This window comes from Cheilinus undulatus, linkage group 15 (assembly GCF_018320785.1).
Source record: "Cheilinus undulatus linkage group 15, ASM1832078v1, whole genome shotgun sequence".
NCBI lineage: Eukaryota > Metazoa > Chordata > Actinopteri > Labriformes > Labridae > Cheilinus > Cheilinus undulatus.
In genome coordinates, this window is record NC_054879.1 from 39,726,108 (window position 1) to 39,738,129 (window position 12,022).

A 12,022-nucleotide genomic window follows, 5' to 3' on the forward strand; every position below is an offset into this window, starting at 1 on the left:
CAAAATCACATTCAGTAAAACATGCTTACACTCACTGCAGCTTGATTCAAAGCACACACAGCTATCACTGCCGTGCTTCACAGCTTGATTTAGACTCAACCCCCCCCTTCTCAATTCAACATCTCCTCAAACTTTGTTATGGCCCCGGGCTGCCAGAAATTGCACCCTGATAGTGTATATAATGTAGTTCCAGCTCCCATCTCTGAGTTGAGAGTCTCTTGGTTGGCTCACATAACGACTCAGCACCCTCACATCATTGACTGCCCAGGGCAGTGCTATTAAACCCTTTCACTGGAGCAAAGATTCTTGGGTGCATCTGTGTCTGTGGAAGCCTAAAGCTTATCCAGCAAATTTAAGAGATGTGCTCCAGTTTACAACAGAAACAGCGTGAAGGAAGTTCAATGCACAGGGATGAAATAAAGATAAATGATTTGACGCAATCTGCCAAAAATAGTTGTAGATAATCTGTGATTTGCGTCACTGAGATTTAAAATAAATGTTTGACGGAGAGGGATTCATAGATTCAACGCAATTAATGAAAATTATGCAAACTGCAACAGTTAATCACGTTAAAACATGACGTCAATAGAGATAGAGGTAGTGTTCATGATTCAGCTGAGTTAATTTTAGAGAAATAATCAGATGAAGAGCAGAATCATTAAGTTCAGACACATCACTAAACACGACATCAGTGTTTTAAAGTGGGATCAAGACACCTAAAAGGGTGGCCAGGTGTGCTGGGATGAACTAATAACATTATTATAGGTGTTAATAGTGCTGCATATTTACTGCTAAAGACAGGTGACATACCTGACCACCTCTAAGAGTTTAAAACATCTGTGAATTGTTATTAAGACAACAATTTTGTTCTGAATGCCAACAAGACAAAAAGGGAGTCTGAGACTACAGGCCTGTTGTCAAACACAACCAAAAAAAGAGATTCCTTGCATAAATATATTTAATTCAACCTCTTTTTAACCAGGAGTATTTTCACTGAGATAACAGAAAGGTTTCAAAGGATTTCACACTTAAAGCCACAACAAGGGGGTCCAAGCTTTCTGCCAACAACAAGAAAACGACCAGTAATTTGACTTTCACATGATGGTCAGTAACTTTATGGCAAAAATCGGTTATAAATTATGTGGAAGTTTTGAGACATCAGCGTGTACTTCTGCTGGAGTTTGTCTTCTCCCATTGTCCCTGAATGCATCTCTCTTACAGCTGAGTGCTCGCTACCCCGCCAATCCAGAAAACTCTCCTCCGCACATGCGCGTTTTTGTATCAGTTGAGGAGAGAGAAGCATGGGAGAGGGAAGGAAGTAAACAGAGCAGTGAGGCGAGTTAGTGAGTTAGTGGCGTTCAGAATCAGACAACGAGAGACAGCGCCATATCTGTCATCTGGCAGTGGTTCAGCTATCAAAAGAGGAGGTTGAACTAAATGTGGTAATCATTAAAATATACTGCAAGATCATGCCGAATTATGGCGGTAGTCACACAACATGTCGCTAAAGCCATTTTGCTGAAAACTCCTTGCCAGAGTCAACAAAGGACTCAGCAGCGGACAAAGGTGATCCAATTCTCCACAACTACAGAGACTTATCTCAGCCTGCAATTTCAAAACACAGACAACGAGGAGTTAAAAAGTTCCAGCCTCCAAATGAGATTTTTTCCCAATGATCATACAGGGGAGCTACTTGAATAAGGTCTAAAGATGCTCTCATGTCATGAACTTGTCAGAAACTGTTCATAACACAGAAAACATTTCAGAACTTTCCGTAAAATATAAAAGACAGAGTATTTTATGATCGATGTATTTTTGATTTATTAGTAAAAGACTGAATTAAGTCCTTTTCAAAATAAAACAAGTGCGCTAAATTCGACTTTATATTGACTTTTACCCCATACAATACATACAATTCATACAATTCTATTTAAAATCCAACAGAACACTCTATTTTAATCACCATACTGGTGTCATTTAGGGCTGAGTTAAACATTTTACAGCCACTTAGAGGACATTTCAAACATTGCGATATATAACCTATATCTCAATATAGCAAAAAAATGATCACGATATAAATTTTAGGCCATATTGCCCAGCCCTAGTTAGAGGCTCAGGTTGCACTTTCTTAGGAAGATGATGATGCATATATTGTCGTATCATCAGCATAAAAGTGAAACTTTACATGAGTAGCATTCCTACATAAATTATTTATGTAGATAATAAATAGAAACGTGCCCATTATGGACCCTTGTGGGATACCATCTTAGACTTTTAAAAAACTAGACAATAGGCCATCAACTTTAACACTTTGCTTTCTACCTGTTGGGAGGAAACACAACATCATCTCCTGTAATAAAAGAGAGTGGTCAACAATATCAAAGGCAATGGCACTTATCATTTTTTGGATAAATATTCTAGTGATGTTGCTGATAATTTAATGACGTGGAGCTGTAGCATACAGTTACAATTACATTTCTAACCCAATAAGAGTTCATAATGTTGACTCAAAGTTTATGTTTCCTTTTTTTTATCAGGCAATCTTAGAGAGTGTAGGTAGCCTGTCTATGCAGTTAAATCCAAAGTGCTGTAACTGATTCAGCTTATGTGGATGAATACAGGAGGTAAAAGTCACACATCCTTGCAGACTATTTCAAAGCTGGCTACCTTTGGGCCAGCTGATAAGACTGTAAATGGTCGATTTCATGTTCTACATACAGAGCGTGAGCTCCTCCCTCTGATAAGAGGTTCAAAGTTTCCTGTCATGCTTAAAAAAAATCATGTTCACCTGTGTATTAAGCTCTAAAATAGTGGTAAAAATAGTGGAAATCACAGCACTGGGCTGCGATTTCTCAGTGAATCTTTGCAGTTGTACTTGAGATATGTTTTGTTATGTTATTTATTTTTATATAATTATGTTTTCAATTATTAATACTTAACATCTTACATTAATTGTTATTAGCTATTTTGGACATTCAGATACCAAGTGACTGCACTTAAGTACACGGGTCCACACTAAACCCAAACAATACATCTTCAGTGACTAACCTGCCTGCCTCTAGTGGAAGCAACCACCTAAGACATCCTTTCTGTTGCTCTCTTAATGCTGCACGGTACCCCAACATGCTGTGAAACTGCTGACAGTACCAATTTAAGGGGGTGAAAAGCCATGAAGTAAGAGACAGGTGGTGCCTCATACAGCTTTTCCCCCTCATGTCATAAACATGCTCTAAAGACACTGATATATATTATTTAGCAAATAAATCTAATTCAGTTCTGGTTGAAATGACTTAATTCAAGATGAAGGGGTAGAAAAGAGTCATGATGTGTTGCTTATAGACAAGCCAACTCTAAAAACTGGCTCCTTTTTCGAGCAATCAGAGATGTTTCACTGTTTTCCTTTATTTTGTTGATTAAAGACATAAAAAGGCAAAATGGAACAAAATGAAGAGCCATTTGGGAGCCCGTGTTTGGCTCAGCTCTTCTTACTGAGCTGAAAAGTCAATACCTAAAAAGAGCTGCAATTACCAGCACTCAGGCTGGAGGGACATGAAGCCATGCTTTTGTAAACTTGAGGAATACAACAGGTCATGCCAGTGGATGCTTCAGGTTTTTCAGATGTCTATCGACCTTTATCTACTGCTCTCTGTCTCGCAGACTCCTGCTAGTGAAATGAAGGAGGTGCATCCAAAGAGAGATTTTGTTTTGTATGTTCATAGTTCTACGTTGCAGTTAAGTATTTCCCATTCAAATAATTCAACAGGTAAATCATATAAGGGTTGTCATTGTGAAGCAGGTGCACACCTAAAACTCCCTTGCAGGCTAAACTGACTGCCTTATTTGACCTGCAGGTATATTGAAAACTACTATGATCAATCAGATGAGTTTGTTTGGTTGCACTTTGAAATCGCATTTGCTGCACCATTTATCAAAGGGCACTTTTACAGCCAGTAACCACAGGCCTACCTTCATAACTTTTAACTACAATATGGCTGCAAAAACCTGTTTTCTAATACAGTGTGATGTAGGCTGCACTTTTTACCTTTGTAGAGGTTCTTTGGGAGCTGGCAGGTGTGGCCGCAGCCATTGGAGCAGCACTTCTTCACCGCTGAACACTCCCCATCCTCCTCACAGCTCTCCACACAGGCCGCCGCAAAGCCGCTGGCCTTCTCAGGAGCCGGGCAGTCGCCTTGTTTCACTCCTTCCACAGACTTCAGGAACTCACAGCTGGTGAGACACTCGTAGTGCTTCTTGGGAAAGAGGGGCTAAGCAGGAGCAGAAACAGGAGGATACAGAAGGGGGAAAATATATGTCAGATAGGTTTTTTAAGAGCGACCTGTTGGCTGCGAACAGGCCGGTCTGTGAGCTAACAGGGATTGTCCTGTTTACATTTCAGCTTATGACTCAGAGGAGCGGTGAGCAGCTTTGATTCAGTGTTGTTAGAGCGCAGAAAGAGTTACTTCACACTCCCTCTAAAACTTTCCCCTCATTGAATTTTCCCATTAAGCATGACCACTCAAAACTGAAGCAACCTTGGAATTTTGTGGATAGTGACATACCTCGCATAAATCCTGGCACTGGTTTTCCTTCAGGTCCCAGGATTCCTTGCAGGGCTCCAGGCACTGTGAAAAGGAGAAGAGTGTCAGTTCTTCAAAGAGGGAGCCACATCAAAGAGTCACCACCACTGCTGCTGCAGAGGAGATGGGGCTTTCTGAGCTCGAGTGTTGGCTGCCATGACAGATGCCTCACTTCTTCCTGCACGTTCACAAGTGGTCATATCTACTTTTTGTCAGAGCTGCTCCACATCACTTAAAAACCTTAGAAAATCTTCTACAAAGGCGGTGGCTGTCTCTGAAGAGCAGACAGACACGCCCTTGCGCTGTGAAATCTCCTGATGCTTTGGTTTGCTTGGATTCCTTCTTCATGCCTCAACATTGCTAGCCTCTCGTACTGTCTACTCGTGCTCATGTCTGGGCCTGATAGGCTCAATGTTGGCACCAAACTCCACTCTTCTTACAGAGAGCGCTAAATAAATGATACAGTTGGTTTGGCGTTCTTGGGTTTCCTTTTTTACAACACGTGGAACAAATTTGCTGAATGCTTGGCATAGGCTTTGGATAAAAGCATAAACCTTAGCAGCTTGGAGTCATTCTGCCAAACATAATGGGATGATAACATTTAAAAATAAAGTTTACCAATCTAGTCAAACTCCCTTCGCTTTAAGCACAACAACACCCCCCCACCCCCACCCCCCCTGACAGAATCAAATTCAATAAAAGCAAGCATAATTGAATGCAAAAGTCCATGCATGTCCAATAGAATCAGGCAGAAGACGCCGCAGCGAGGAGGAATGTGTCCAGATGGGAGTGAGAGAAGCTGGGGGCTTATGGGCGTCTGTAGCTGGTGTGAAGGAGAAGAACAGCTCAGTCAAAGCTCGGCCAGTCTGCTTCTGAGCAGCACTGGGGAGCAGCCCAAACCACACCAACCAGAGACCTGCCAGAGTCACTCATTCATCTCTGTTTCATTTAGACTCCTGCACCCGCTACCGTTTTAAGACAGGGCATGGCAGCAGATTTTCAACACGCTGGAGCAGATTCTCCATCTGGGGAAGCCCGATACGTTAGTCAGGGGGAGAAGGCGATGTGATCTGGAGGAATATGGAGATCTGTCAGCAGTTGAGGTCAATTTTTGGCCAGAATAAGACAAAATGATCCTGTGGTGTTATGCAAGGTGCAGTGCCTTAAAGCAGAATCTATTCTAATGGCCAGCAGGGGGAGACTCCAACGGTTGTCTCCAAGACTCAAGAGCCTACATCTCTGTTTATTTATTATATTAAAAAACTTTATCATAATGACTTTAAAGTCTCAGGGCTGTTTGTTAATTCAGCATTAGATTAACTGTTAAAACTAGGGTTCTATTTAAAAGCGAAATCCACTAAAAAGCAGGGAAACTTCTGCTTTCCCTGACAACCTTTTGCACTATCATATGTCTTTGTATTATAAAGCATTGCACTGCATCATAAGATGTATCATAATGTCATATTTTATTGTTCACATCCTATCATACTGTTAGATGTCTTAATGTATCATATTGTGATGTTATCATATGGTACCATTATGTATCCTATATGGACAAAAGTCTTTGGCCACACCTGTTAATTACTAAATCCAGGGGTTTCAATCATATCCGTTGCCACAGATGTAGAAAGTCAATCACTTAGCCATGCAGTCTCCTTTTCCAAACATCTGTGATACAAAATTTGTCATTCTAAAGAGCGACTGACTCCTACAAGATACTATGATGCATGCCAGCTTTGCAATAAGATGGTTTGTGGAATTTCATTCCTGCTGTAAATAATATGATCAGCAAGCGGAAGCATTTAGGAACAACAGCAACTCAACCATGAAGCTGAAAACCAGGTAAAATCACAGAGTGTGGTAAACAGCTGCTAAGGTGCATGGTGCGTAAAAGTTGCCAACATTGTGCTGATTCCTTAGCTGAAGAGTTCTGAACTTCCACTTGCATTAAAGCACAAAAACTGTGAAGCGGGAGCTTTCATTGAGCAGCTGCATGCAAGTCTCACATCACCAAGTCCACTGCCGAGCATCAGATGGAGAGGAGTAAAGCACACTGACCAATCATGCTTCTGTTTGACAGTCAGATCAGTGAGTCTGGGTTTGGTGGAAGCCATGAGAACATTTCCTGCCTGACTGCGTTGCTCCAACTGTTAAGTTTGGTAGGGGATATTAGTACGGGGCTATTTTTCAGGGTTTGGGCTAGGCTCCTTATCACCAGTGAAGGCCAACCTCAATGCTTCAGCATACCAAGACATTTTGGAAAATGCTATGCTTCCAACTTTGTGGCAACAGTTTGAGGAAAGCCCTTTTCCATTCCAACATGATTGTGCACCAATGCACAAAGCAAGGACTTTAAAGACATGGTTCGATGAGTTTGGTGTGGATGAACTTGACTGGCCTGCACAGAGCTCAGACTTTAACCCCATTGAGAACCTGAACCTGATGAACTGGAACGGGGATTGCGTTCTCGTTCAACATCAGCATCTGACCTCATAAGTGCTATACAGAATGAATAGGCACAAATTCCCAAAGAAACACTCCAAAATCTTGTGGAAAGCCTTCTTTGAAGAGTGGAGGCTGTTAGATCAGCAAAAAGGGAGCCATTAAGCACAAGCAGCTACTTTTGTCCATATAGTGTATGTATCGCATCATAATTGGGGTATCATACTAAAACTTATCATATCATAATGTCATATATTTCAAAGTACCATGATGTGTCTTGTCGTATTAACATAACCATAAAATAAAAATTATGGACAAAAACTCTATAAGATGGCCTCATTGTCTTGTATTAGAGAAAAAACATGTTTAGCATGGGCAGCTTCAATAGCTCATCCAGCAAATCCATTTTGTCTTGTTATTCTGAATATTTATCTTGAGTCTTGGGTTTTTTCACCCACATTATGGACTGGGACAACCCAAGGATCATTGGATCAGAAAACAACAAACACAAACGCTGGATTAAAGAGTCCAGTGAAATCAGGAAGTGGGGAAAAAAACACCGTCAACCAGGATGAGGGAGCATTCATGCTCTCTCACACCTGGGACTACTGTCCTCCAGAGACCACTGGGCAGTGGGGGGGTGGACCTGACAGGTCTATCAGGCTGACCACACCTGGGAGGAACAGCATATAAGGACACATTACAGCGGTCAGGTGACGCTTCTGAGGAAGACTGCAGATGACAGTTGAAACATGTCAAGGTAACAAAACATCTCCTACAATTAGTAGTCTGAATAACAGGAACACGTGATAAAGCTTCAATGTTGCTGCAATCTTAAGCTGTTTTTTAATGTTTGCATGGTCCGGCTTCATCTAGGTATGATGAATTTGTTATATCAGGACTCCAATCAAGCCAATGCACAAGCTTCAGTAAGTGGTTACCATCGCATCCCAATGCCCAAAACCTCTTTAAGACAATTAGTCTTCACTGTTAGAGCAAAACTAGGCAGGGAGGTTGTCTTTGCCCCAAGTGAAGAAGTTCAAGTACCTCGGGGTCTTGTTCACTTGTGAGGGTAGAAGGGTGCAGCATCTGCTATATTGCAGGCGTACAGCGCCGTCGTAGTGAAGAGGGAGCTGAGTTGGAAGGTAAGACTCTCAACTCTCTTTACTGGTTGATCTTTGTCCCAACCTTCACCTATGGTCATGAACTCTGGGTAATGACCGAAAGAACAAGATTGCAGGTTCAAGCGATGGAAATGAGATTCCCCGGGCTTAGCCTTGGAGATAGGGTGAGGAGCTCAGACATCCAAAAGGATGTCAAAGTAGAGCCGCTGCTCCTTTGTGTCGAAAGGAGCCAGTTGAGGGGGTTGGGCATCTGATAAGGATGCCTCCTGGTCGCCTCCCTGTGGAGGTCTTCTGGGCCCGTCCAAATGGAAGGAGACCCCGGGGTAGACCCAGAACTTGCTGGAGGGATACCTCATCTGGCCTGGCAGCTGAGAGGAGGATCAGGAGAGCCACATCCATTAAGCCAGATCCTTTCCTGAGAGAGGCGGAGTCAGGGGCAGAGTCAGACAGCTCATTAACATTTAAAGCCACAGACACAGAAACAACTCGTTCTGAGAAGGGCTGAAACTGAGGGTTTTTAGACATGCAAAAATCCTATACAGGAGTGTCTTTTTCAGCAACAAACTTCACAGGCATGTTTTGGGGACCTCTGAAACCAATATAAACTTGTCTTAAAAGGGTAAAATATGTCCCCTTTAATGGTAACCAATCATACTCAACAGAGATGTTGCAATGTCTATTCATCCTGTTCTCAACATAAAATCACCTCTGGCTCCAAGAAACCAAGAATCTGTCTGCAGAGGTGTTGAAATTGAGGCTTCAAAGGTTACTCACATAAAAAATTGCCGACATCAAAGTAGCAATGTCCACTGATTTATAGAGTCTGAAAAGGGCACCTACAGTAAAGAGTGTTTTTAAGTCAGAGTTGATGTAAGAATTCTCACAGCTCAGTCAGGGGGCGAGGATTGGATTTATGACTTTAATTTGCTCATTAGCCCACTCTGTCATTATTATGCCATTGCCAGTGAAACGTTTATTTGCTTTTTATGGAGTGCGGTGGACGGGCGCACGATGAAACATAAACCTTGCTTCTGGAGGAACATGCTGCAATCAGGGCCGTGCACACGCCTGCCAGCGCTCAATTACACTCAACAACGGTGAAGTCCTGTGTGGACGCTGTGTAGAGTGTTACACAGCTGGCTCCAGAGGACGGAGGAGGCTGTGTGAGGAGGTATTTTTTTAATTACTTCATCGTAATATAGATATCTCTCTAGCGGTGATATAAAATATAGTGTGCCAGAAGGAAAATTGGACACCTTGCAGGGAAAGCGCAGAGTTATGACAGTCGAGAGCTCCAAAAGAAACTAATGTGGTTTCTACAGAGCTGATCAGGTGAAACCGCTGCAACACCTCAGAGGTTTAAGATGACATACGAGCTCAATCGCAGCGTCCAAGTTATGCCTCATCGTCCAGAGTGTCTGTACAGTTTTATCAACATCTGCTATTAATAACAGGGTGACCTTATGTCATTAATTCTGCTCACGATTGTGTCCTCAGAGAGGGCAGCCTGCAGTAGCAGCAACCTCAGCATCTCGGCTTTGCACGAGCTCCCTGCTGGAGCGATGAGGTGTTGAGGCAATAACTGTGCTCTGCACCCGCGTCTGAAGGCCATTCTGCCAGTAGACGCACATGTTAAAGCCCCCAAATCCCTTGTACAAATCACTGAACATACACACATAAGCCAGGGGGATCAAGCTCATTTTACTCATTGAAAGATCTCGTGTGCACGGACTGAATGCATTCCTTTAGCTTTTCTTACAGGCCAATCTTTTCTTTTTTCTTTCCGGTTCACCACAATCACAGCCGTACAAGTGAAAATAAGAGTCATCGTTACCTCGAGATGCTCAGGCTTGCATGCCAAGCTGCATGAATTAACACAGCACATTGCGCACCACAGATATTGCAACACAGATCAGAATGCTGGCTGTGTTTAGTGTTGTCTCACCCCCCAGAGTCCCAGACTCTCTTTTTTTTTTTTTTCTTGTTAAAGTTTCCAACAAACAACTCCAGAGCTCTTACAGAAAGTTTAAACATAACAAGACAGTTCTTTCTTCTCGCTGTGCAGTTATATCACAAATGGGACTCTTAAAGAGATAAGTGTTTGAGAGGAGGCAGTGAGAGCTCCCTGCAGGTGTGCTCAAATCTGACAATCTGTCAGCGATTCTCCCCAGCCACACCCACAACCTGACATTTAAGGAGGGAACAGGAGGACTGACGACAGATGTCTTGCCAAAGCAAATGGGGAGGCTGTATTTAATTACAAAGGTGCTCTCATCAATCAAGTACCCTGATTCTTATTTACACAGTTTGGTGATCAATCTCAACTATTGCACTGATGTTGGGACGCAAATTCAGGCTTGGAAGAAGGCCAAAAAAGTTTTGCTGGAAGCTCTCAGGCAGTGTTTTTTTCTCCTTGTCTGGGTTTCATCCTCCGCCCAATCACAAGCAGGTATGTACTGTCATCAATGCTGGAATTGCTTAACGACTGGTTGATAAATACTTTAATTATCAGTTTCTAAAGCTTCAAAAATATAAGAAAACTATTTTAAATCCACACACAAATAACTTACCTAGTACTCAGTATCCCCTCCTTCAAATAGAGTATTAAAGCAGCACAATTTATTATTACCAAGACATAGTAATGTAAATGAAAACCGTTAATATTTGGGATGGTAAATAAACAACTATAAATAAGCCACGCACTGGCTTACAAACTCACAGCTTTCTTAGCAATACTCTCTGTACTTCTCAGGCACAATTAAACACACAGTATGTAAATTCTGTGGCTAAGACAATCTCAATCAAAACAATGAGGAAAGATGATAAACAGAGACGCAATGATGAGCTTGGCCCACCTTCTCCGGCAGAGAAAGTATCTCCTGCACTCCATAAGGCGTGATACTTAAAGGCATACTACCATTTTCATACTACAGATGAATTTCACATAAGGAGGGGGAAAGCTGTTAAAAGTGGCCTTTTTTCAAGAATTCTGTAAACACTTGCAGCACTAGCCAGGATGTTTACTTCAACAGCTTTTCTACCCAAATGTGTGGTTAATTAATTAAACTGTACAGGTGGTTTACTGATTTAGAAATACATCCGATAGAGTAAAAAGTCACAATCCTGTCAGGGGTAGTCATTACCCGGGGCACTTAAAAGGTAGAACAAAGACTAATCATGGTCCACCACAAAACATGAATAAGATACAGCAACTTATACCATGGTCTTTGTGAATACTCGATTCTGACAGGCCTCCACGTCGTCCATTAATCTCTGATAATTGGACACCTTGCCAGGCATTAACCCTTACATAACAGCAGCTTCCAGAAGCATTTCCCACCTATTTATGTATACAGTAAAACCAAACCAAGTTGAAAATACTCTGAGCTTTTGTTGAAACTGATTATAGCAAAATTTTTAGTGGGGAAATACATTTTTTGAGTATTCCCCAAAGAGTTAATAAAACTCAAAACTTTAGAGGCAACTGATTAGGTTTCAAATTTTGAGTAACTGAAAAAATCTTTGGTTAAGTCGCAGGTACTTAGCCATTTAAAGTTATATCAACTAAATTTTTCTTGCACTTTTTTGGGCCAGCTTTTTTAAGTTCAACTGTGGGAACTTAAGCCCATTCAAAGTAGGTTAATTATGTGACTACACTGAAAGGTGCACACTGCACCAGGAACTCCTCTTCCACTATCCATTGTATTGTTGTTGTTCTCCACAGGTAGGACTTCTCTAACTTAGTCAGTAACTTCACTCATGGTGCAAATGTGTTTGATGCTCAAAGATAGTGTGGGAAAAACTCTGCAGATAAAGGGATGATTGTCAAATAATTTGATTACAATTACTAAAAAATACCTAAAGCCACTGAGTACTGTT

At 41.8% G+C, this 12,022-nt stretch overlaps 1 protein-coding gene across 1 annotated transcript in view; it reads right to left on the reverse strand.

Moving 5' to 3' along the window:
- The window catches only part of LOC121522300 (anosmin-1), a 79,870-nt gene that overhangs the window by 32,800 nt on the left and 35,048 nt on the right, over window positions 1–12,022 (reverse strand). Inside the window, exons 3-4 of the mRNA XM_041806505.1 lie at window positions 4,560–4,622; window positions 4,043–4,265 (exon numbers count right to left, since the gene is read on the reverse strand). Coding sequence (XP_041662439.1) covers window positions 4,043–4,265; window positions 4,560–4,622 — 286 coding nt within the window. The remainder of the gene's footprint in view (window positions 1–4,042; window positions 4,266–4,559; window positions 4,623–12,022) is intronic.